General features: G+C 35.4%; 1 protein-coding gene across 2 annotated transcripts in view; it reads left to right on the top strand.

Moving 5' to 3' along the window:
- The window catches only part of PIK3C3 (phosphatidylinositol 3-kinase catalytic subunit type 3), a 130151-nt gene that overhangs the window by 10901 nt on the left and 93295 nt on the right, over positions 1 to 25955 (top strand). For both annotated transcript variants that reach the window (XM_023207638.1, XM_023207639.2), the window contains 2 exons: positions 4642 to 4771; positions 24271 to 24357. In XM_023207638.1, the coding sequence (XP_023063406.1) occupies positions 4642 to 4771; positions 24271 to 24357 (217 nt within the window). The remainder of the gene's footprint in view (positions 1 to 4641; positions 4772 to 24270; positions 24358 to 25955) is intronic.

Below are 25955 nucleotides of genomic sequence, written 5' to 3'. Positions count from 1 at the left end.
GGGTTTCACCATGTTGGCTAGGCTGGTCTTAAACTCCTGACCTCAGGTGATCCGCCTGCCTCGCCCTCCCAACGTGCTGGAATTACAAGCGTGAGCCACCGCACCTGGCCTATTGTTCTTTTTTTTTTTTTTTTTTTTTTACAGAAAATGAAGGTGACTATTTTATTAGAAAACAAAGGCTACATGTTAATACATCACCAGATACGAGAATGCATACCAAAGAGCTGTAAAAAATTGGTCTAAAAACAGAAAAAAGCACAATGACAGACACATGGTATAGCACACCTCTAGGAACCCTGCAGCCCTAATTGGAAATAAATACATACCCACACACACATATGTACAGGTTACATAAGCAAAGATGTCTAAAACAGATTGCAAGAGAAAGATAAACACTCCTACATGTATATGTGTGCATGTTTTCCTTAAAAACACGTAACACACTTTTCCTTCATTTTACTCAGCTCTGAGAAATTCCTGATCCAAAACTATTCCATGCCTAATACTACAGATACAATATCATAAAGCAAAAGTCTACATTTTCCTAGGAGCTGTTAATTGGAAGTATAAAATGTGTTCTGCATTTTTTTTAGTGTAAAATCCACATACAAAGACATTGTTATATAGTGCTTGTCATTTTAATTGTAACATATTACCAAAAAGCTTTATACACATAGCTTTATACTATTTACATTACAGTAGAGGAATGTCAATGCTAATAGGTGATCAGTGCTTCCAAACTTTTTCAATACTTACACATGGGAGATCTAAACAGTACAATATATTCAAGACTTCTAAGGAAGCCTATTGTTCTTGACTTGATATTTTTATTTAACCCAACTTACTTTTTTTAAACTTCCACTTATTTTAAAAGAAAAACATGATATCCCTGTTGTACATGGAAAACAGGTATTATTGAACATTACTGGGTAATAGTAAGACTAAATATAATGACAATAACTATGCTATTAAATTTTAGAAATTGAAACAAAAGAATCCCTAGGGAATACACATATGAAATTCATTTGATTTGCAAACTATGCATACAATATCTGCAAAAAAAGTCCTTTAATTAGAATGGTTCTGTTTTCCATAGTCAAATATACACAGGATATTCAGATCACTCTCAGCTTAAGGTGAAGATCAGGCTTTACATCATTTTCATTTTTAATCATTTCAACTCGTATATAGTTGTAGGCAGTTATCCAAACATAACTAACATAACGTAAGATTTTAATACAGGTCTAAGATATTTTGAGGGGGTGGAGTGAAAAAAGACTAAATCACTAACTTGTATTCCACCTGTGCTGGCACTTGTACTGACCTTCATCTCAGAAGAAGGAATTCTAAGAAACTCCATGAAATTAAAACAACTTTTTGTTTTTTTTCCTCTCTGTCCTGCAGCCTTGCCCTGCGGGTGAGCTGCCTTGCATTGAAGAAAAGCCAGGCATTCCCTAGTCCTCAGCAGCTACAGGTCTTCTTGTGCAGCTTTGATTTGTGAAAGATGATGTTCAGGATGTTCCTGGTGCTACAGCAGCGTGCAGACATCTCCTTGTGCTGCTGGCTCACAGCTACTTCCCTGCATGGTGCTGCCATCCAGGGAGACAGGGCAATATGAATATTCTGGGTGGTCTCAGCAGGAAGCACGTGCAGATTTTCTTCCACCTGTCCTCAAAAACCATGCCATGTGCTACCATTCTCGTAACTTAGGGAAATGCTGCCTTAAACCTTAATTTCCTCAGATGTTTCTTACGCAGTGAAATAACGCCAACTGTCCCTCGCCTTTTCCCCTAAAGGGTTCTCATGTGTACTTAGTACTGTTAAATTGATCCTCAAGACATCTAGTATTGTAGTATTGGTAATCTTGTGACTATCAGCTCTTGCTGTTTGCTAATATCTGTTTTGTTTACGTGAGTCAGTGTGAAGCAGAGCTTCTTGGAGAATAGTCTAATAAATAAATTGAAAGACTGATTTGTTAGGGATAAGGCTAGAATAATGTACCATCATTAATTTGAAAGCCTAGCTTGTGAAATTTCAAAGTAGCTAAAGAATGGATTGATTGTTAGGTTGAACTGGCAAAGAACCACACGCAAGCTGCGGATTTCTCTTGCAGTTGTTTTTTCTAAATGTGAATCCTGGAAGTCAAGGCAGTTGGTGCTGTAGTGGCTTGGCACTGCAAGCTGGAATATCAACAGCAGCTGTTGCTGGGGCCTCTGCTGGAGTCAGAAGGAGATCCTGCTGTGCTGTTTCTTCTGTCTTGCCTGTCTGGCTTAATTTCCCAAGTGGACACGATGCTCTGAGCATCTTCTGCCTTGCCACCTGGAGGCTGTAGAACTCTCTGCAAAGTTCCATTAGTGTCAAAAGAAAGTAATATGTTCACTTGCTCATTTGAGTCACTTGGCATCACCCATACCCTCCACGTCCCCTATCCTTAAATCTCTTCTCTAGCTCCATCCCAAGGCACCTAAATCATTTAGTAAACTGACTTCTTGCCAAATGTGCTTATTTTTGATTTAGTTAAGTTGAGCCAGTCAAAGTATTCACTGGGGGTTGGGAAGGTAGAGAGAAGGAAGGGAAGCCTTCTGCTATTTCTGAAGGTACATTTAAGGATATTTATTTAAAGTGATATTATCTCACTGTACATAGTTCCTTAGAGACTGCTCGAAGCAGGACTGCTTAATGTTGAATCTATATCTCAGTTGAAAGAGAAGGAAAATTATAAGAGGCATGTATATGTGTGTTTTTTGTACTGTAACTTTCTTTTGATGTTTAACATGATAAATAAATATTGAAAATTTTGATTCATCACAGCCAGTTGATGCATTTTGTATGGGCCCATAAGGTAAGCTTTTGCAAATACAGTTACTGAAATTACCTGGTTTATTGCCAACTTTAGAGACCTTTTAACAGATACGGTCTTTGATCTTATTGTGCTCATGAGTTTGTAACTATCTTTTATAGTTCCCAATCTAAATGTTTATGGCATCATTACTTATACACATTATATAATGTTTAGTGAAAATCTTTATTACCTTAGGAAAATCTATGAGGAAATTTTTTATTAGTCAGAACGTTATAATAATGATTTGAAAAAATTTATGTAAACCATTAGCAGTTAAGGAGACAATTTATTTTATTTTTTTTTTGATTTTGAGACAGGGTGTCACTTTCTCACCCAGGCAGGAGTACAGTGGTGCAAACATGGTTCACTATAGCCTTGTCCTCCCAGGCTCACGCAATTCTCCTGCCTCAGCCCCCCAAAAACTACAGGCACGTACCACTGCACCCAGTTAATTTTAGTTTTTTTTTTTGGAGAGACGCGGTTTCGCCATGTTGCCCAGGCTAGTCTCAAACTCTTGAGCTCAAGTGGTCTGCCTGCCTCAGCCTCTTAAAGTGCTGAAATTACAGGTGTGAGCCACTGTGCCCAGCCTGTACCTTGTTTTTTTAAAAAAGTATTAAATGTGAAAGTGTATGAAATGCTTTAGGTTTGCCTGTTCATCTGCACACTCTTAGAGTTTTTTCTTTCTGTTGCAATTTCTATAGTCTTTTTATTTCTAAGAGTAAGAAATAACTTATTGAGCTTTGAGTAGATGCTGTTTGAGTAGACTTTATGTTTGAAAATTCTTGTTCAAAAATATTTTTTAAAAAAGAAAACACATTAATAGAAGAACATCTTTAACCTCCCCATCAGAAAGAAACATGGAAACTTGGCAGCAGCATAATTAAAACGCATAGTTGTCTAAAGCTCTTATGAGTTTGTTTCATCTTTATATCTTCTTGGTAGCTTTTTGACAAAAACAGGACAAAGGTTATATATTCTTTCACTTTGAAGCGGGATAACCAAGCTTAGGCTGAGTTCTGGCTATATGCTAAATTTTGATTTATAGACATGGGAAAAGTTTTTGTGTGAGTCTACTATTGTATTCACTTTTAGAACATGCCTTTTATGGAAAAGAAAGGAGAAAAATTAATTTGTACAGCAAAAAGACTAGTAATAGCTAACATTTATTGAATACTTACCGTAGGCCAGTCACTTTGTTCTAATGACTTTTTACTTGTACTGATTTATTTAATTTTTCCAGTAACCTTGTGGGATACAAGTCCTTTTATCCTATTTTATAAAAGAGGAAACTGAGGTACAGGGAGGTTTAAGTAGTTTACCCTAGGGTTATGTGGGTAATAGCACAGCTGTGATTCAAGTATAGGCAGTTTGACCATATAGTCTACTGTAATGTCATTTAAAGAAAACAGTTATGTAATTATTTAAATTTTGATTTTAGTCATTGTAAATGTGACATTCTTCAATTGGTTAGAAGTTTGATCTCTGTCATTCCTTAGATCTTCACCAAAGTGATGAAATGTGTGTGCTCATTTCTCATCCTTCTCTCCTTCCACTCTATGTGTAGAATTCTCTGTCATAGTTCTGACTGCTTGGAGGAGAAGAGAATGGCATGTACAAAGCAGTGTGACATGGATTTTAGTTGCTTGGTTAATTGCTTTACATTCCACTGGGGGCTTAAAGCTTGGCAGTGGAGATATACATTTCCATGTGTAGGATTCTCTTTATTTTTAGGAGTCTAAAATTTCCTGTAATGAACTGTATTAATTTACTTCTACCCTGAACATTGTCTTTTTCCCTAGCATGTTTCGCCAAGGGATGCATGACTTGAAAGTCTGGCCTAATGTAGAAGCAGATGGATCAGAACCCACAAAAACTCCTGGCAGAACAAGTAGCACTCTCTCAGAAGATCAGATGAGCCGCCTTGCCAAGGTAAAAAAAGTCATTTGGAACAGGTGCAAAGCTCTAACTGATGTCTATTGTAGTATATGTACTTTGACATTATGAATTCTGTCAGATTTTTAAAAAATCTAAATCTAATGTTTAAATAATTGTTTTATTGAGATATAATTCACATACCATGAAATTCACCCTTGGAAAGCATACAGTCTGATGGTTTAGTAAATTTACAGACTTGTGTAATCGTCATCACTATATAATTTTAGTATGTTTTCATCACCCCTGAAAGAAACCGTGCTCCATTAACAGTCACTCCCATTTCCTCCTCCCTGCAGTTAGTTCCAGGCAACTACTAATCTACTTACTCTCTCTATGGGTTTGCCTATTCTGGAAATTTCATATAAATGGAATCATGTAATATGTGATCTTGTGTCCGGAAATCTGTCAGGTTTGAAAATGTGGAGCATTGGTGACATTTTCAAGATGACCACCCACTTTTTCTGGTGACATAGCCTTAAAGTTGTAAGTGTAACATGCTAGAGAAGCTTATGCCATTTGGAAGTGAAGATGACTTATACAATTAACTGGTATAAAGTTTCTTGGTACGCGGATGAAGTTATTACCTTTTTCTTTCAAAGTTGTTTTAATCAAGTGTTTTCACTTAGAAGTATAAAAACTAAACTCTGTTCTGTGCATAAATTGCAACACTGTCATTTATTTTGTGAACCTCCTCTCACAAAGCACTGTGTTAGATACTGTTTAAGGATCCTTTTGCAGTTATCTGGTTAGGACACTTTCTTGTAATTATAACGTACTTTTCTTTTGCAGTCTTATTAGTAGGAGTGCCTCTTTAATGTCTGGAGGAAGTTTTGATGCTAAGCTTTTAACAGCTTGTTGCCTTTACTCACATATAGAAAAAAATCTTCAAGAATAAGTACTTGAGTTGGCTAGGCTTTGTGCTTCAACATAGAATTTTTGTCAAGTTCAATTTGTCTCTTTGTATTGCTCTTTCAAGGAAGAATGATGTCGTAGCAACCTGATAACTGTATTGACCAATATACTATTATCTACTTCTCCCATCCATAATTAAATAAAATTTAATATTCATTTCTTCTACTCATTCTGAGATTTTGTATGCGTTCTAACATGGGATGTAGGAAAGATCTCAAGCTTTTCATATGTCTGCCTTTAAGACTTTATCTTAGTAATGATCTTTCATTTGAGCTACTCTCTGTCCCTTTTACAAACCTTGAATAGTTAATATAAATTTTGTTAGAATCAATTCATTTATAGACTGTGGGTCACTATAATATGAAAAAGGTTGAATTAAAAAAGAAAAAAATAATATTTTTAAAAAACTCTCAAATTGTCTTTTTTTTTTTTTTTTTTTGAGACAGAGTCTCGCTCTGTCGCCCAGGCTGGAGTGCAGTGGCGGTATCTCAGCTCACTGCAAGCTCAGCCTCCCGGGTTTACGCCATTCTCCTGCCTCAGCCTCCCGAGTAGCTGGGACTACAGGCGCCCACCACCTCGCCCAGCTAGTTTTTTGTATTTTTTAGTAGAGACGGGGTTTCACCATGTTAGCCAGGATGGTCTCAATCGCCTGACCTCGTGATCCGCCCGTCTCGGCCTCCCAAAGTGTTGGGATTACAGGCTTGAGCCACCGCGCCCGGCCTCAAATTGTCTTTTAAGAGTAGCCATTATGATTCATATTGTAGGTGAAATTCTAAGTCTGAGGGGGAATGGCCAGTCAAGAAATATAAAGCTTTATAGTTGCACAATGTAACTACATTGTTTCTCTGTTAAACACATTATTTAGCCTTCTGTTCACAGGTTTCTAATGTTTTTTCCCTAATTATTTTTGATGGAAGGTTTAAAAAATAATTTTTGTAACAACTGACGTTTTTCAGGCTTCCGTGTATGGAGTATAATCATTGGAATTAGTCCCAGTTGGACTTCTGGTTTTTTAATGTAGCACAACGTTAATAGTATAGATTTCTCATTTTAATCTTTTGAATTTTATAGAAAAAAGATGTGACTTAATAATGATCACCTTTTTTATGATTGAAACAGTAACCCTTAATACTTGTTCATATTTTTCTTTTAGTTATTTGTGCACATTAGCAACTCTAAAAATGATGACTAAGCATGTGCAGAGCTCAGTGAGGTGTAGGAAAGAAGTCCTCTTAATGTTTTTGTTAATTGGTAACAATCATCACCAGTCTAAATTCTTTATATTAGAGTATTCCAAGTGGATTTTGCTTTTTCAAGAGGTAGTTATTAAAATTTATGTGCTGTTTGTATTGTTCAGAATGGTTAGCAGTTTTCAGGTAAGTTTTTATTGGTTTGTAAAATGGGAATAAAAATTAATGAGAGTGAGCAGCTTACAGTCCTCCTGATAATAATTGGAGCCTAGCTCTTTCCACATCCTTTCATCCCTAATAGAACTGTACTTTTAACTTCTGAATGGAGTGGAGACATCTGAGCTTGCTGTGCTGTGACAGCTTGCATTAGTATTAACTTATGTTCCCCAAAGACTAAACAGAAACCATCAAAATGAGTAATTACTTTTTTAAAGGGGAAAAAGGCGTGCTGTTTGTAGCATTGTTAAAGAATTACTCCCTCTTTAAAGGAAGCTCTTTTTATTTCTTGACGTATTGGGCTAACTCGATAGTCCCTTCTTCTTGATATAGTTGCTTGTGGTTTTTGGGGTTTCAGAACTGTTATCTATCCCAGCTGCTATTGAAGAGAAATGTGTTTTAAAAATGATGTCTTAAGATTTGACAAAATTGGAAGGTTGGGCACTTGGAAACACATTATAGTGGGAAGAGCAGTGTACTGTGAGTCAGAGTTTTGGCCATTGTACTAACTTGGGGAAAATAATTTTTAAGTTTGCAAAATCAGATGTTTAGAATGGACGAATGATTTTTATGGTCTCATGTAGCTCTTTATATTTAATTGATTCTAAAAGTACTGATATAGGAAATAATTGGGATTATCTACCTGGGTTGCATAGTTATTATCTTAGTAGAGAATAAAATCGTGGTTATTAATTTGCAACTTTGAATGTATTCTTTTCAGGTCATTCCTTTTTTTCTGCAATGTGTATGCCTAGGGTAAAGTGTTACATAGGGCTTGCCTAATGTGAATAATGGGGCTTTGCTCTTAATTTTGTTGTTTGATTAGTGCTTGCTTCTTACATTTTTAGACAGACTTCCTGAAAAACAACTCTTTCTCACCTAAAACATGGTCTTGCCTTATACTTGAGAAAATATGTTTGATACTTCTATGGTCTTAATTTACTCTCTTACTAGGGAGTAAAAGAGTAAGTAAAGTAAATTAATTTAGTTAATTTACTAACTTACCAGAGGGAGTATACTTTGGTACTTACATTCTTAAAATTATATCCTTAACTTAGAATTATTTTGACTAAATTTATTAATATTATACTTACATTCTTAAAATTATGCTTAGATACTTAAATTGTTCTTAGAGTTGTACCACAGTAGTGCCTGCTGTCTTTCACTCTCTCTTTTTCTGATTACACATTTAAAAAAATTGTTCAGTTAGATTGTCACTCTCTTTCTCAAAACATTTTGAAATTGTGTTAGGTATAATAAACTTTTAAACATGGGAAAGTATTTGTATGCTCCCTGTTTCCATTTTCATACAGAAGGAACAGAGATGGTAGATGTAATGTCTGTATTTCTCATGTTATCATTTTAAGAAAAGAAATTAGCATTCAAATATATGAGGGTTAAGTATGGTTTATTTCTTGTTGCACTTTTATTTTCCATCCAGTGAATTTGCCATGATTGTTTCTAATTTTTGAGAAGACAGTTGACTTAAGACTAAAAAGGTATACATAAATCTTAATAATAGCAAAACATTTTTACTATGCATGGTATCCATGAGCCTAAATAAGTAGCATAGTAACAGTCTTCAAACTGCAGTATAAGAAAGTTTAGTCACTTACAGAACTACTTCAGTCTTGATTAGGGATAATGGACAACAGGACTGTGAAATGAAGATTAACTATTTAATGGCCTGTGAAAAGACAGTGTTAGACAATTATTGAGCAAAGAACTTCCACTACAAGCCGGATTTAACCCTCTTCTGATTTATTGCTCACCTATTACAGTTGAATTACGACTACAGTATGAATAGCTGAAGTTTAAAAACCTGCTTTTCAAGTTTGACAATTTTTAAAAGTCCAGCCCTTTCAGAATGAGTTTAGCGGAATTAACCTTTCTCATGATTTTACATGATTTTGTGAACATGCCTAATTTTGCTTTAAGGAAAAATGAATATGAAAAAAGGAAGCAAAACCGCTTTCCTTAATTTAATTATTATTTTTTGTAACTTGAATTTCTTAGACTTCTATTAGGGAACAGAAAGAAATGAATATATTTAAATAAACTATCACCCCCCCCACCTGCCCCATTTTCTTCTTTTTCCCATTTCTGAGTTTCCCTAATTAATTTTTAGTAATACAGTGTCTTTCCGTTTGAATTCATTTGTAAAAATAATAAAAGGCCAGACTTCTGGAGCATTTATTAAACTTTCATTGTCCATGACCCAGGCTTTTAGTGGTTGTGGGCCTTACTTGAACAAATTTACCCATTGTTCCCATCTGCTCTGTTTTTCAGCCTGTCATATTGTCAGAGTTTTATGACTAGAATGCATATCCACCTGGGATTTTGGATGTGACTACCAAGCTTTAGTGTTTGATTTATATTTGAATCCATGTCTTTAGACATGAAAGGTTAGTGCAAAAACATGCTTCTCCACTGTCTGCTTTTCATTTTAGCAGCTCTGCTTGATGCCTTTGGAATGTGCTTCAGTTTCTGTCAATTTGATTAAGAGGAGGCAAAGAGAAAGGAACGATTAGATGAAAAATGCTTTGGGTCTGTGTGACACAGATAGGTATGGGAATGTTGTTGAGTAGAATATAGAGGTGAACACTGTTGCAGGGAAGATGTGGTAAGATGTGGTGGTGTTTCAGGCTGAACCACAGAGTGCCTGTGTGGAGTCACTGTAGGTCCAGGGTCCAGACCTCAGGTTTAAACAGGAGCTGGATTTTTTAAGTTCATTTAGAAATTGTTGCTTGAGAATAGGTTCATGCCAACCACTTCTAGGAGTCCTTTATAATCTGGAGTTGCAGTGTCTAGTATGACAGCCACAAGTCACATGTAGCAATTTAGATTTGGGTTAATTAAAATTAAATAACGTTAAAAATTCAGTTGCCCTGTCACTTTAACCACATTTCAAATGCTCAGATGCCCCTTGTGGCTAAAAGACATCTGTGGGATAGCGCACATGTAGAACGTTTCCGTTATTGACAGAAGGTCTGCTGACAGCACTGATCTAGAGTGCCAGTTTACAAATTTGTAGTGGGTGAGTACGTCTTTCTGGTAACCATATTACTTGTGCCTGCTATCTAGGACACCACATTTCAAGGTACTTTGGAAATTTAAGTAGTCTTCATGATATTGTTGATTTGATTTCTTAGTTAACCATGAAGCAGCTGGAAAGGTTTCTGAGATATTTTTCTCAGTTTTGGGAAATCTAAAAAAGGCCTTTTTTTTCTTTTTTTTTTTTTTGAGATGGAGTCTCGTTCTGTCACCCAGCCTGAAGTGCAGTGGTGTGCGATCTTCGCTCACTACAACCTCCGCCTCCCAAGTTCACTCCATTCTCCTGCCTCAGCCTCCCAAGTAGCTGGAACTACAGGCGCCCACCACCATGCCCAGCTAATTTTTTTGTATTTTATTTTATTTATGTATTTATTTTTATTTATTTTTATTATTATACTTTAAGTTCTAGGGTACATGTGTGCAACGTGCAGGTTTGTTGCATATGTATACATGTGCCATGTTGGTATGCTGCACCCATTAACTCATCATTTACATTAGGTATATCTCCTAATGCTATCCCTCCCCACTCACCCCACCCCACAACAGGCCCCAGTGTGTGATATTCCCCTTCTGGTGTCCAAGTGTTCTCATTGTTCAGTTTCCACCTATGAGTGAGAACGTGGGGTGTTTGGTTTTCTGTCCTTGGAATAGTTTGCTGAGAATGGTTTTCAGCTTCATCCATGTCCCTACAAAGGACATGAACTCATCCTTTTTTATGGCTGCATAGTATTCCATGGTGTATATGTGCCATATTTTCTTAATCCATTCTATCATTGATGGGCATTTGGGTTGGTTCCAAGTCTTTGCTATTGTGAATAGTGCCACAATAAACATACGTGTGCATGTATCTTTATAGCAGCATGATTTATAATCCTTTGGGTATATATCCAGTAATGGGATGGCACACATCTCCCACCCTCTGATCTTTGACAAACCTGACAAAAACAAGAAATGGGGAAAGGATTCCCTATTTAATAAATGGTGCTGGGAAAACTGGCTAGCCATATGTAGAAAGCTGAAACTGGATCCCTTCCTTACACCTTATACAAAAAGTAATTCAAGATGGATTAAAGACTTAAATGTTAGACCTAAAACCATAAAAACTCTAGAAGAAAACCTAGGCAATACCATTCAGGACATAGGCATGGGCAAGGACTTCATGTCTAAAACACTAAAAGCAATGGCAACAAAAGCAAAAATTGACAAATGGGATCTAATTAAACTAAAGAACTTCTGCATATCAAAAGAAACTATCGACAGAGTGAGCAGGCAACCTACAAAATAGGAGAAAATTTTTACAATCTACCCATCTGACAAAGGGCTAATATCCAGAATCTACAAAGAACTTAAACAAGTTTACAAGAAAAACTCAAACAACCCCATCAAAAAGTGGGCGAAGGATATGAACAGACAGTTCTCAAAAGAAGACATTTATGCAGCCAACAGACACATGAAAAAATGCTCATCATCACTGGCCATCAGAGAAATGCAAATCAAAACCACAATGAGATACCATCTCACACCAGTTAGAATGGCGATCATTAAAAAGTCAGGAAACAACAGGTGCTGGAGAGGATGTGGAGAAATAGGAATGCTTTTGCACTGTTGGTGGGACTGTAAACTAGTTCAACCATTGTGGAAGACAGTGTGACGATTCCTCAAGGATCTAGATTGTTTTGTATTTTTAGTAGAGACGGCGCTTCACCATGTTAGCCAGAATGGTCTCTACCTCCTGACCTTGTGATCCGCCTGCCTCGGTCTCCCAAAGTGCTGGGATTACAGGCATGAGTCACACCCCCTGGCCAAAAGGACTTTCTTTATAGTATCCTTTTAATTTAAATTTACTTGAATATGCTGGTTGTACTGCATCTTTTGAATAAACATTGACAGATTATCACAATCACAAAATAATCCGTGAAAATCAAGATTAAGATAGCAAGGAATTTTCTGGTCACGTAATTAATTTTCTAAAGTGGGATTAAAGTAGTTTGACCCACTATAATATTTACCCTTGAAAGAAAGTATTTTGCATTAATCCATTACATCAGATGGGTACTTGTCCTAAAGCACTGGTTAGAGGAGCCCTGAGATTTTAGTTTTTTTGTACACGTACAAGTCTTTTATCTTCACCGTTGTCAAAGGCACACTTCTAAATGTTGAAGACCCAAAAAAAAAACTGTGTTACTAAGTTCCCGATGTTATTGTTGTTAATGTTATTGTGACTAATAATAGTAACTACATTTATAATGACTTTGCATATGTAAAGTGCTTTAATATCAACAAAACCTCTTAGCATAGATTGCAAACTAAAATAGAGAAGGGATTAAGATCATGGCTTTAGAGACCATTTTTTATTCAAATCCCAGCTATGATCTTGAACTAGCTACTTAACCTTTACCAAGTCATGAAATCCTCTTCTGTAAAGTAGGAATAGTAGTTATATCTGTTTTTGGAGATTATTGTGAAGACTAACTGTAAATGATAAAATATTTAAAGGATTTAGCATCCTGCTCAGCAAATACCGAGCACTAATGAATGTTAGCTGTTGTTATTACTTTTTTACTTGCTTTTATTTGATTCTGAGAAGTGTAGGATTAGGACTTATACACTATATTGTTTTTAAATTCATGAAAAGATGAAAGCATAGAGAAGTTAAGCTGTTTATTTGTGGTTACATATTTGGTAACTTGCAGAATCACCATCTAAAACCACGTCTTTAAATTATTTGTGGAAATCTCTTTCCAAAATAAGTATCAGTGACATATGCTTAAGATTTAAGGATTGAGAAGAATGTGTTTGCATGAAGAGTGTATTGTTCTTATTTAGAAGATTAAAATTGAAAATGAGAAAAGGTAACTAGAATATGAAGCAATGTCTACAGTGCAGGTCCTCAAGTATGGCATAAAAGGCGATGCCCATTAAGTCAGTAAACAGTGACCTGCCTATGGTAAGCACCCATTACATATTTGTGCTATGAAAGAATTGGAGTTACGAGTGATATATGGCTTTAGTTATTACTAATACATACTTTAAAAGCAATGAAAAAAACCAGTAGATCTGCCTCAGCCTCCTGAGTAGCTGGGATTACAGGTACATGCCGCCACACCTGGCTAATTTTTGTAATTTTAATAGAGACAGGGTTTCACCATGTTGGCCAGGCAGGTCTCGAACTCCTGATCTCAAGTGATCCACCCGCCTTGGCCTCCCAAAGCATTGGAATTACAGGTGTGAGCCACCATGCCTGGGCTGGAAATGGCTATTTTCTTTGTGTGATCACAAAAAATGATGCATCTAGAAAGTTAGTAATGATGGTAATGAAGTCTCATTCATTCAGCTCAGGCTTTTGTCAGATTATTGACTTGATCACAAGATTATTTTTCAGAAGTTTGAGAAAAAAAGGACACTGCTTCTCTAGGCCAATTTTTTGTTTGTTTTTGTTTTTGTTTGTTTGTTTGTTTGGAGACAGGGTCTCGCCCTTTTGCCCAGGCTGGAGTGCAGTGGTGCATTCACAGCTCACTGTAGCCTCAGTCTCCTGGACTCAAGTGATCCTCCCACATCCTCTGGAGGAGCTGGGACCACAGGTGTGCACCACCATGTTCGAATAGTTTCTTTTATATAGAGATGGTGTCTCACTAGGTTGCCCAGGCTGGTCTCAAACTCCTAGGCTCAAGCAGTCCTCCTGCCTCAGCCTCCTAAACTGCTGGGATTACAGGCATGAGCCACCATGCTGGACCTCTGGGCTAATTTACATCACTATAAAAGAAGTGATTAATGAAAAGGGAGTAACAGGAATTTTGGAAAGAAGTAAAGATGTTACATTATACTTTGGGATTGCAATTATAATCAAGGAGTGCAATAATGGACCAAGTTAGGGATATGTCAGTTCTCAGAAAGTTTGAGAAAGGCAAGATGTTCCATTGATTTGAGAACCTAAAAAGGAAGGTAACCCAAAAGGACCAAGGGGTTCCTTGGTTCCCTTGGTCCCATTCTCAAGGGGACAGTTTGGCATGGACTTAAGAAGGTCTTGGATTGAAATTCTAAAGGAAAAATCCCTAAAGATAACAGTATTTTTTAATATTTTTTCTTTCTTTTGAATGCATTAAAAGCACATTGAAGAAGTAGGTCTGTGTTAGACACCGAATTTGGTTTAGTTTATTTAGTTGAATCATAATCTTCATCAAAGTGCCCTTCAGCCTAGAAGAGTTAACCAAATAATTTAGCTAAGTAGTAATTGAAAACCAAGATTGTTGAGAAGCGGTAGCATAAAGGCACTCATTGATTTGTTCAGTTTTCCTAGTCCTGGAAAGTTAACTGTCGGGGTTTTAACATTATGTATTTAAAATTTATATTTTTATCATAGAACATTTCAAATAGAAAAATACACAGAAGCATGTAATAGATGTCCATGTATTCACTATCAGGATTGAATATATGTTAACATTTTGCCTTGTTTCACGTTTAAAAAAAAAAGATTTAAGAATCACATAAGAAGTTCCCTCTTTTTGTTTAGTTTGTAATTTACTTTTTTAAGAAAAAAGTTAGTTTTTTTATATTTATCCTTGTTAATCTGTATGACTCATGTGCTTCCATTTAAACTATTTATTTTTCCAATGTATGAGTAAATCAGTCTCTCAACTTCAACTTTTTGCTGTTTTTAGTGGGTACGATGTTTAATAGAAACTGTTGATTCTGGAACAGTGTTTTAATAGAAACAGTAGTAGAGTCATCCTTGTTTTGTTCCTGAGTTTAATGAGAGTGCTTCTTACATTTGATTCTTTGGTAAGATGTTGGCTATTCTTGGTAAATTTCTTCTTTCAGGTTAAAAAAAAGTCTTCTGTGCCCAGGTGCAGAGGCTCTTGCCTGTAATCCCAGCACTTTTGAGAGGCTGAGGCTGGAGGATTGCTTGAGCCCAGGGGTTTGAGACCAACTTGTGCAACATGGCACGACCCCGTCTCTACAAAAAATAACAATAAAAAAAATAAGCTGGGAAAGGTAGCACATGCCCATAGTCCTCCGTACTCTGGAGGCTGAAGTGGGAGGATTGCTTGAACCCAGGAGTATGAAACTGCAGTGATCCTGGGCCAGGGAGTGAGACCCCATATTACAAAAAAAAAGTCTTCTGTTATTTTTTAAAAGTTTACATGATGAATGAATATTGAAACTTACTCCCCAAAAACAAAAAATTGGGATTCTTTTGATCTTACCTTTTTTCCTTTTTAATTTGACATGTGGAAGAGTTAATAGCTAGGCATGTTGGTGTGCACCTATAGTTTCAGCCACTCAGCTACATGGAAGGCTGAGGCAGGAAGATTGCTTGAGTCCAGGAGTTTGAGACCAGGCTGAGTAACATAAGAGACCCCGTCTCTTAAAAAAAAAAATTCACATGGCAGGCCTAAGGCTGCTGTCCTTAGAAGGGCCTCCTTGCAAGGTTGGCCCTCAGCTGATGTCTGAGAACTGATTTTCTGAAACAGTTCCTAACTGATACAGATGTTTCACTATGTCCAGGCTATTTCCACATGTGATTTACAATGAGCACTTGCTTTCTTTCTGGAAGTCTAAAATTTTGGTAGTTGTAAGGCAGAGATTGCCGTTGTGACCAACTCCCAATAAAATCCCTAAACTCTCATTCTGAAATGGGCTTTTTAGAGCTGCATGTTTCCTGCCAGAGATGTGAATATACTTGCATGTTACCTCTGAAAAACTAAGATCAGTAAAGGTTTTGGGTTTAGAGATACGATTTAAGAAGTGATTTTTATTATATACTGGACATCAGTTCTTGTTACAAATTCTATAATGGGTTAGCAACTTGATGATTTCTAAACCTGTACCCATGTAATGACATTTTGTAGTTAGATTTTGGAGAAATGAGAAACATGAAACTATCTAGGGAGGAGGTGTTTTGAAAAATGAAGGCATTATGTTTTATTTTACACTTTTAAGATTAGTAGAACTATCAAAACTGATGAAAGATTTAAATAATAATGAGATACATTATAACTGGGGATGAAGACTGGCGTCAAGATTCCTGAGTTACAGCTCTCACTGTAAGTTACAGCTTATTGAATAACTAGCTATTTCTGTATTTCTGAATATTTTTCATTGTTAAAATGTGGTCAGATCTCCATTATCTCTGCTGATTATAGGAATCATGCCATTATTATTATTATTCTTATTTTTAGCTATTCTGAAAAGGAAAATTAACCTCAAAGACTATTTTGTTTATAAATTATAGCAAGTTGATTACCTGTACTTCTTCTGGATTCTGAATACTCTTCCACCTTGAATAAATTATGTGAAGTAATGTTCATGAATAAACTGACATTCTGGATCAAATTAATTTAACAGAATAAATTGTTTAGAAGGACCTATTAGTAATCTTTTCCCCTTATTATTGTTACATAATTTATTGTTTTCAGAATTTAACACTTAAGTTCCTAAAATTGCTTTCAATTGATTGTATATGTTAGCACTTTTCTTGGGAAGTTGGTATTCTTTGTAAGAAATATCTATACTTGGTTAAGTCTTCACTTGGTTAGGTATATCACATAAAGAAAGTGTCCTTTCTCCATAGCTGAATCACTTAATGATTTAGGTTATAGCCAAAGTAGCTTGATAATCTTCAGTTTTCTGTTTTCTAATCAACTGCCCTTAGTGATGATGTCAACAGTACATGCAGTGCAATATTAGACTAGGTATAGTAATTTAGGAGGGTGAATCTATCATCCTTAATGATGTAACCATTACCTCATGTAGGTAAATGAATATACAAAATATATACAGTGTTCTGTTACTATGTATGTATATTATATTTACTTTTTATCCACAATATAAACAATTCACTTTGGGAGGCTGATGGGGGAGGATAACTTGTGCTCAGGAGTTTGAAGCCAGCCTGGGCAACATGATGAAAACTTGTCTCTGTAAATAAAAAAACAAACAAAAAACAATTGAGACTTGACCATTTGTAATAATGACTATAGTAAAAATAATTTCATTTTCTCAAAAACAGTAAGAACACCCTTATTTATTTATTATGTCTGAAATAATGTACTTTTATCACTAGGAACAAAATAAAACTTCCGTCTTTTAAATGTATGTGTTTTAGAGGAAGAAAACTGGTGTCCTAAAGAGTTGGAGAATACATTTGTTACTTTACAAATGAAAATATAGGATCCTAGATATAACATTTAGGTTGGGCAGAAGTGTCTTACATTTTTTTCTTCCTCAAATGTTTTATAAATGACAAGAATAAACAACAGCATTATGATAAATGCTGAAATTATTCAAGGCTATCACATTTATTCAGTGATGTCATTGATATCACCAAGTATACCTCTTAGATACAGGATTTTGTATAAATATCTGGTATAGCTTTTATAAACATAGCTTATTGCTTTGGTTCTCTGTCACCATTGAATTGTGTTATAACAAGGTTTTAGGAATATCTCATAAATTTATTTTTAGTGCTACATGGGTAGCATCTTTTTTATTAATCACTTTGGTTTGCTTACTGCTAAGACTGTCAAAACTTTTGGATTTGTCTGGAAACCAATGATAGCAAGTAGACTAAATTAGTTTTTGCCAGTGTAAAATTGAGCCCTAAAACAGTATTGATTTATGTTCTGTAAATCTATTTTCTGTCTTTACAGTTATAGTTTCTGCCAGAAAAATAGTAAGACACTTTTAAGGCTAGATTTATCTTCAAGAAGTTTAACTAAATGAAACTTTTATGAAACAAATACTACTCTTCCTGAATAATAAGATTTACATGTACAGTTTGAAAGTAAAATTGAAGATTTGTGACCAAGACTTCATTAATCAGGAAGATAGAAGAAACTAGAAGAAACTTCTTTGCTTACCAAGAATTAAATACATAAACATATGCAAACTCTCTAACACGCACACGTACACGATTCTTTTTCTAATCTCAGTAGTTCAAATAAATTATCTTATACAACTGCATTTGGTCTGAAGTTATAAATTACTGCATAGCTTGGCCGGGCCTGGTGGCTCACACCTGTAATCCCAGCACTTTTGGAGGCCGAGAAGGGTGGATCATGAGGTCAGGAGTTTGAGACCAGCCTGCCCAACATGTTGAAACCCCTTCTCTACTAGACATACAAAAAAAAAAATTAGCCAGGCATGGTGGTGCAGGCCTGTAATCCCAGCTACTCAGGAGGCTGAGGCAGGAAAATAGGAAAATCTCTTGAGCCTGGAAGGCAGAGGTTGCGATGAGCCAAGATCACGCCACTGCACTCCAGTCTGGGCAACAGAGTAAGACCCTGTCTAAAAAAAAAGAAAAAAAAAAGGTACTGCATAGTTTATATTTGATTTGAGATGCTTATTGTCTTGTTTTTTAAAAGAATTACACTTTTTTTAGTAATAGAATTCTAGTGCACCATGCGACTATATTAGCAGACAAATAATGGTACTCTGTTCAAATATTTATTAATTTAGCTCAGTTCTATTTTAGACTCAAGAGAGGCATTAGAGTCAAATGAGTTAAGCTATGACCTTTAACTTGAGGGAGTTTAGAGGAACGAGATGGGAGGTAATTGACAAAATGCAACCCTGTGTAATCATATAAAGAGTTACTGGAAAAACAGTTTCTTGTATATAGTAGTACCAGACATTATTAAACACCTATTGAAAAATAGTAACATCTTCTAATTTGTATGGTTTTGTAGTTGGATCTAGGTGAAAGGCCCTTGGAAGAAAGTGAGAGAGCAATCATGTTTATACTTGGTTTTTATTTCAGGTGGTTAAGTTAAATTAATGAGATAGGGCTTTATTCTTTGAGCTTTTATTATGAAGTAAAATTGCTTTATTTAGCATTATCTTTATAAAGGCTAATCTTTAGTGGTTTTCCCAACAGAGCTTTCTCCACAATTAATTGTTTCTTAAATTACTTTAGCTTTTAAATGACTGATTTTTTCTTACTACAAAGATAATATACATCTTCTACAGTGGTAGAATATTGTTAAAGCACAAGGAAGACTATGAAAGTCACCCCAATCTACCTACCACTCAAAGATAATCACTGGCACTTTAGTTTATATGCTTTCAGTAAATTAATAAATGTATGTGTGTTATAGACGAATATGTACATTTATTTTAAAATTAGAATCATACCATATCTGTGTGTTTAATTGAACCTTGCTTTTACATTTAATGATATCTCAAAATTGTTCCAAGTTATTTAAGATACTTCTACCACATAATTTGTAAAGGCTGGAGGGTTTTCCATAGTGTGGATAAGTCATAATTGATTTCAGCAGTCTTCTATGGTTGGATATTAAAACTGTTTGAAATTCATGGTTTGTTTTCTGTTGATTTGAAAAGTGAGGATTATATTTTTAAGTTGTTTTTAGACAGCTTACTTGATTTGCTCATATCCTGTATTTCCAAGTTATCAGTCATAAGGTACTACTTTCATATCACTGTTCCAATTTATAGTTACACTTTTAAGTGCTTACTATATTGAATGACTCACTTATGTCCACCTTGATGTTCTGTTAGGGCAGAGAACTTGCTTCTTTTGTTCAACATTCTATACTCATCTCAAGGACAGAGGCCATGATGGAAGTTTGTTAATAGCCAGAAAGTTACATATATTTGTAGTGAGAGTGTATAAGGATTAGGGAAGAGTGACCAAGGGCAGGAATCTTTCTTTTTTTTCTCTCTCTCCAGCTGCCACCTCTTCCCCTGAAGCTCCAAAGAGTTCTTTGGTAGAAGTCTACCAAAGAGCTCTTTGGTAGAATATCAGGGTACACTTATATTTGTTTTTCATTGTGTCTATCATCCTTTCACATAGAAAGCCTTTCAATAAGTATAAATTGGCATTGAATGAATAAATGCTAGCTTCTAGTGACCATTCATAGCTCTTGCACTCAGGAACCTTTTTTGTCTAGTAAAGCAGAGAAGAATATGGAGCAATGAACTGTGAGTCCTAATGATCATGGAAGTCTGTCTATTTCCAGGGATCACTATCTGCTCTGAAATTTGTTTCCCTGCTGGTCTTATTCTTACACAATGCAGCAAGTTGGCCTACTTTTGGCTCTGTTCTTTATACTTTCATTAGACACCTACTAATCTGAGACATCTTCCTCAAGCACATCTTTTTGTTCTTCTATTAAATCTGACAATACAGAATTAGTACTCCAAGAAGTTTCCCAGGTGTGTTGTTATTTGGATCTCGTGGATTCTTTTATTTAAATACTTTTTAAAACTCCTCTTTAATTCTTGGAGAAGTTAGGGCTAAATTATGCCATTTGTGTGTGTGTGTGTGTGTGTGTGTGAGAGAGAGAGAGAGAGAGACAGTGGACTTTTCTTCCAAACTCTTTGTGACTTCCTGTGAATTCTGTAAGAAATCTGTGTTCCTTTAAAAAGACAGAATGATTTTTTTTTCCCCCTATTTCTTGACTTGTCCCCATCCTAGAATGGGCATCCTAGTGAGGATTATTTCTTCACGGGTAATTGAAACAGATTGCCCTACTTTTACCGTGCCGCTCAACAGAATGCAGGTTTTCTCTTTGGAAAGATCTAAATCACTGACATTTCAGACCCAAAACGAAATATAAATTGTTATGCCACCTGTGTTTATTGTTCATTTTTGGTCTTTATAGAAGTTGCTTTGGACTGATGAAAACCTCTCAAGTATATCTACATTGTTATCAGCACCCATAAGAGATGAAGTGACATAGGTTATGGAGTAATTAGAATAGTTGTTACAGCTTACATATGCTTTATAGTTTTATAAAATTAATAAAAATTAATGTAATTATTAATAACTATTTCACCTGCATTAAGCAGTAAAGGTAAACGGCTTTATGGTTTGAAGAAACAGAAGAGACTGTGTTAGCTGGAGTTTAGTGAATTTATTGGAGAGTTGAAGGAGATTATTCTGAAGAGGAAGGCAGCGATGGATCATTTAGCAATTGTGATGGCTAGTTCTAGACTTTTTCTGCTGCTTAAAGTCCAGCCAAGAGCTGACTTTGCCATCTCTAAACTGTACACACCTGCTCCATTGCAATGGAACAATTAATTGTACTATGTGCTTGGACTCTCTGATAAGTAAGCACTATGGTAGCTAGTCTCTTAGGAGACTGGCTCAATGAAATGAAATATGAAATGAATGTGCCTTCTGATAGTCAATGAAATATGCCTTCTGATAGTCACACTCTTCCACATTATATCTATATTACCCTGTGACTCATTTTAACTGATGAAATGCAGCAGAAGTGACACTGCATCTGTTCTAGGCAAGACAGTGTGACAGCTTTGGTTTCTTCACGTGTTGGGAACATTAAGCCATCATGTAAGAAGTCCAGCTATTCTGTTGGAGTGACCAAGTTGAAAAACCACTTGAAGAGGGAGTAGCACTGAGAATACATGGGGAACGAGAGGCCCTACCACCCTGGTATCCCAGCTAAGCCCACCCTTTATCACCAAGGTGTTAGAAATGTGAGTCAAGCCAGTTTGGATGTTCCAGCTCCAACCACCCAATGAATACAATATTATACCAATGAGTGAGACTACAAGAAAAAATTACTTAAATGTCTCTCAAGAAGATGATTTTGCCAAAAAAGTAAAGAGAAACAATAAAATGAATGTTATTTTAAGCCACTAAGTTTTAGAGTGGTTTGTTATGGAGTAATAGGTAAATAGGACAGGCAGCTAGGAGACATTTTGAGTGGTAAGTGTTTGAATCTGTGAAAATCATAAAATTAACTCAGATACACAGAATTTTTGCTGTCAATCTCAAAGTCAGGTACAGGAGATAGACATGCAAACGATTTCCATAGCATAAGTGGTACCTTTAATTTCACAATCAGTTTTGCAGTCAACAGTATCTTGCCTATGAAGGCATACAGATTTTTCTCATTCTTTCTGATTATAGTATTTCATAGTGTGTGTGTAGTTTACTTAATAGTTCCTACTATTGATGGACATTTTCATTCTTTTGTGTCTAATTTTTCTGTACTGCAAATAATGGTGCACAAATGTGAATTTCTCTAGTATAATTTAAACTTATTTTCATAGTGACTGTACCAATTTTAGTACTGGCATGCTGTCCATACATTCTTTAGTGGCTCTTGTGCAATCGGTCATATTTGGTATTCAAATTAGAAAGCTAATCATATACTATATGGGAGATAATATATATTAGCAGCAAACATAAATTTGCAAGCTAGTGAAAATGGCTTTAGAACATTTCTAATTTGTCTGAATAGTTTTAGTAAAGGAGGAAAATGTTCTCACCACATTCTCCCTCATCTAGACTTAATTTACCATTGCCAATTCTTTGCTCATAGGAAATTAGTAGTGGATCAACTATTGCATAATAATATTCAAGAAATGACAGAAATGAGTTTCACTTAAAATTAATCATACATCAGTAGAGAGGATAGCAGAGACTGGTGGTAGGAGTATAGGCTTTAGAATCGTATAGACCGGGATTTAAACCCTAGCTTGGCCGCTTCATAGTAGTAGTTGATAGTCATCTGCAAACGGGGGTCAAAATTGTCTATGAAATAGTGTGGTTATAAAAAGTGCCTATAATTTGGCATGTAAATAAATGTTATTTTTTTCTCCATTCCTCTAGGAAGTATACAAACTCTTATTACTAATTGTTATTTCGTTCGTACAAAGGATGTAAAATGACCTTTTATATTTTCATTTATTTGGAAAACCAATTTGCAGCATATTGCGAAGTGAGTGAGAATAGAAGCTTCCAATGACTGCATGAAATAATACCACCTATTATACTTTGCATCTGTTATTTTATTTGAGTTTTGGGAGTAAGAATAGATGTTAATACTTTGATTTTATTTATGTGGGTTCAGAAAGGACATAGTTTGAAAATAGAGTATTAAGGTTGGAACTCTGTTCTTCCGGCTTCTACTCTATCACTCTTTTCTGTAGGTCACACTGCCTGATCTTCTTTTGGTTTCCTTGTGACTATTTCTAGGTCTCTTTCCATGCTGCCAGCATATTTGTCTGTTATTCCACCAGAGCCAACACAATATTTAGTTGCTGCTTTTTGTAATCATGCTAAGCTTATTAATAACTTTTCATACAATTTCATATAGAAATTACCTCACGGGAGAGGGAATTATTGGAAGAAAGCTAAATTGATATTACTTTTTTTTTATTAAAATGAACTTCAGACTTTTTATGTGACGTTAGTATTTTTATTTCTGAAATAGTGTGACCACATAGTTGTGATGAGTTGAGGAAGAGAAAAAAGATTGATAGTGAAGATTTTTAGTTCTGCAAGAGAGAGAAAATTGATGGCAGTGTTTACTGTTCTTGTAGGAATGCTGTCATGATATGGACAATGAAGTGGAAGAAACTGATACAGATAAGCTACTATGTAAAGCTTTCACGTCCAGTTTTGCTTTATACTGTCAATTTGTTTAGAAGGAATGAGAGGGGTGTTGATTTTTAGTATTACACATTCTAATTCAAAACCTGGTTCTAATTTGAGGACCTTGGAACTTACCTGGAATTCTCTATGGATTTGAAAGTCGAAGAATTATTATTTAATTTATAAAACTCAGGTTAGATTGGTATGTAAGACCTCACAGGACTCTACCAACTGCTATTCTAGAAAACTGAAGTCTTTTATCACCGTTCCCTAAAATTAAAGCATATATGCGTATGTGTAAGCTTAAACCTTAGAATATTAATGTATTAACCCAGAAAAATGCCTTATTACCTGTAACTGTCATTTATTCATGTTGGTTAGATACATTGAAAGCTGGGAAGAAAAAACTGGTTTATTTCTCATTCATGAAACTATTATTATAATTCCGTCTTTTTGTAATAGTCAAAATATGAGAAATATAGAACATGGAGATACTTTCAGGAACAACTTCATTATTCTTTATCATGTCAAAATATGGCAAATTGTGGACCTTTTTAAAAAAAAGTAATTGTTTTTCTTTAAAAAAATAATGATTTGTCTCTTGCCAACTTTCTTATCCTGCTAGTTGCATATGGTTTCTCTCATGTATAGGTAAGTATCATATGTGAAGCGGACATTGCCATTCTGACATTCTTGGTCCTTCTTTCTACTAGATCTATATTAAAATTCTCGCCATTGTATTTATTCTGCAGCTCACCAAAGCTCATCGACAAGGACACATGGTGAAAGTAGATTGGCTGGATAGATTGACATTTAGAGAAATAGAAATGATAAATGAGGTGGGTTATATCCCTCTTTTATTTCAAAATATTTTCTGTAAGTTTTTAAATTAACAATTTTTTGGTAAGAATTGTTTATTATTAGGTATCTTACAAATGTAGGATTATTAGGGTTAACCCCTGTAGCTGGGAATTCTATACTAATAACTGGAAAATTTGAGGTATCAGCCTTCCCTATATTTTAACGTAATGTCAAACCATGAAGTAGGTAATGGATATTGTAAGATGTTCTAAATATCATATGAGTGAAACCTGTGCAGGCTTAATGCCTCAGTGGTGGATTCTCTGTCATATCAGCTCATGTTCAAGTCAGTGTTGGATAAATCTTCCATCAGCACAATACCAGCTTTTCACTTCAGTTGCCATAAATCATTTCAGCAAGTTCTCTCTTCAATTAATTTATCGCTTGTCTATAGAGGGTGCATATAGGACTCTGCACCCTCTATAAGGTTACATGATTTAAGTGATTTTTTTTCTTGACCTGTATATGAGCCAGTGTGTATGTTTAAATAAAGATGGCTTCAGTGAGAGTCCTGCCAGAAGTTGTAACAAGAATAGTTTCCTTTTTTGTATGTTTGCTCTAAAATACCAGATGTTAGGCCTAATGTTCCACACCTAGAAGAGAACAGAAATAATAATTATATTTTTAATCAGATTAGGAGAGAAGGACATCAATTTGTGATTTGTCTAATTTATAATGACCATAAGCCACAACTTACTTAATTTATATTCTCCAAATAATTTTCAGCAGGTAGAAAGAGAGAAGTTTTTAATTTTACAGTGAACCATTGTAAAAGTTAGATTTTGGCATTCTTTTATTTTAAAATAAAGGTAGTGATGTTGAACAACATTTACATTCAATTCTTGTATTTGGTCCCTTTTCTAAATTTATTCATAATACGTTCTTATATACTTAAACTGGAAGAAAGGCTTACTTTTTTATTTTTATAATAGTCACATTTCAAAAAGTTTACTCATAATACTAACTTATGTTTTCTCTTCTTAAACTTAGATATCACTGGGTATGGAAAATGTAATGTTAGAGTTTGCTTTGCCCAGCCTTTTTCGTATTTTCACATTTTAATTTCTTTAAAAGAAATTACCATTACCGCCCTATTACCATTACCAAAATAGACTATAATATGTTTCATAAAGCTGAATAATGTAAGTAACCTCTTCGGACCTTTATTATTTATTATCATTTCTTTTTTTTCTCTTTTGAGACAAGGTCTTGCTCTGTCACCCAGACTGTATTGCCCTGGTATGCCCAGTGCAGCCTCAAACTTCTGGACTCAGGCAGTCCTCCTGCCTCAGCTTCCCAAGTTGCTAGGACTACAGGCCTGGCTAATATTTTTAAAGTCTTTTGTAGAGTCTAGCTCTATTGCCCAGGATAGTCTCAGAGTTTTTTTGTAGAGTCTGGCTCTGTTGCCCCGGATAGTCTCAAACTCCTGGCTTCAAGCAGTCCTCCCACCTCTGCCTCCCAAAGTGCTAGGATTACAGGTGTGAGCCACCATGCCTGGTGATTTTACATATTAGAGCTAAAACCATTTATACAGGTGTTTTGGGTCAAGGCTAATTACCCCTTTAGACTTCATTGT

This window comes from Piliocolobus tephrosceles, chromosome 18 (genome assembly GCF_002776525.5).
Source record: "Piliocolobus tephrosceles isolate RC106 chromosome 18, ASM277652v3, whole genome shotgun sequence".
In the NCBI taxonomy this organism is placed as follows: Eukaryota; Metazoa; Chordata; class Mammalia; order Primates; family Cercopithecidae; genus Piliocolobus; species Piliocolobus tephrosceles.
The sequence above is the reverse complement of the archived record's forward strand: the minus strand, read 5'-3'. Positions and strand labels throughout refer to the sequence as shown.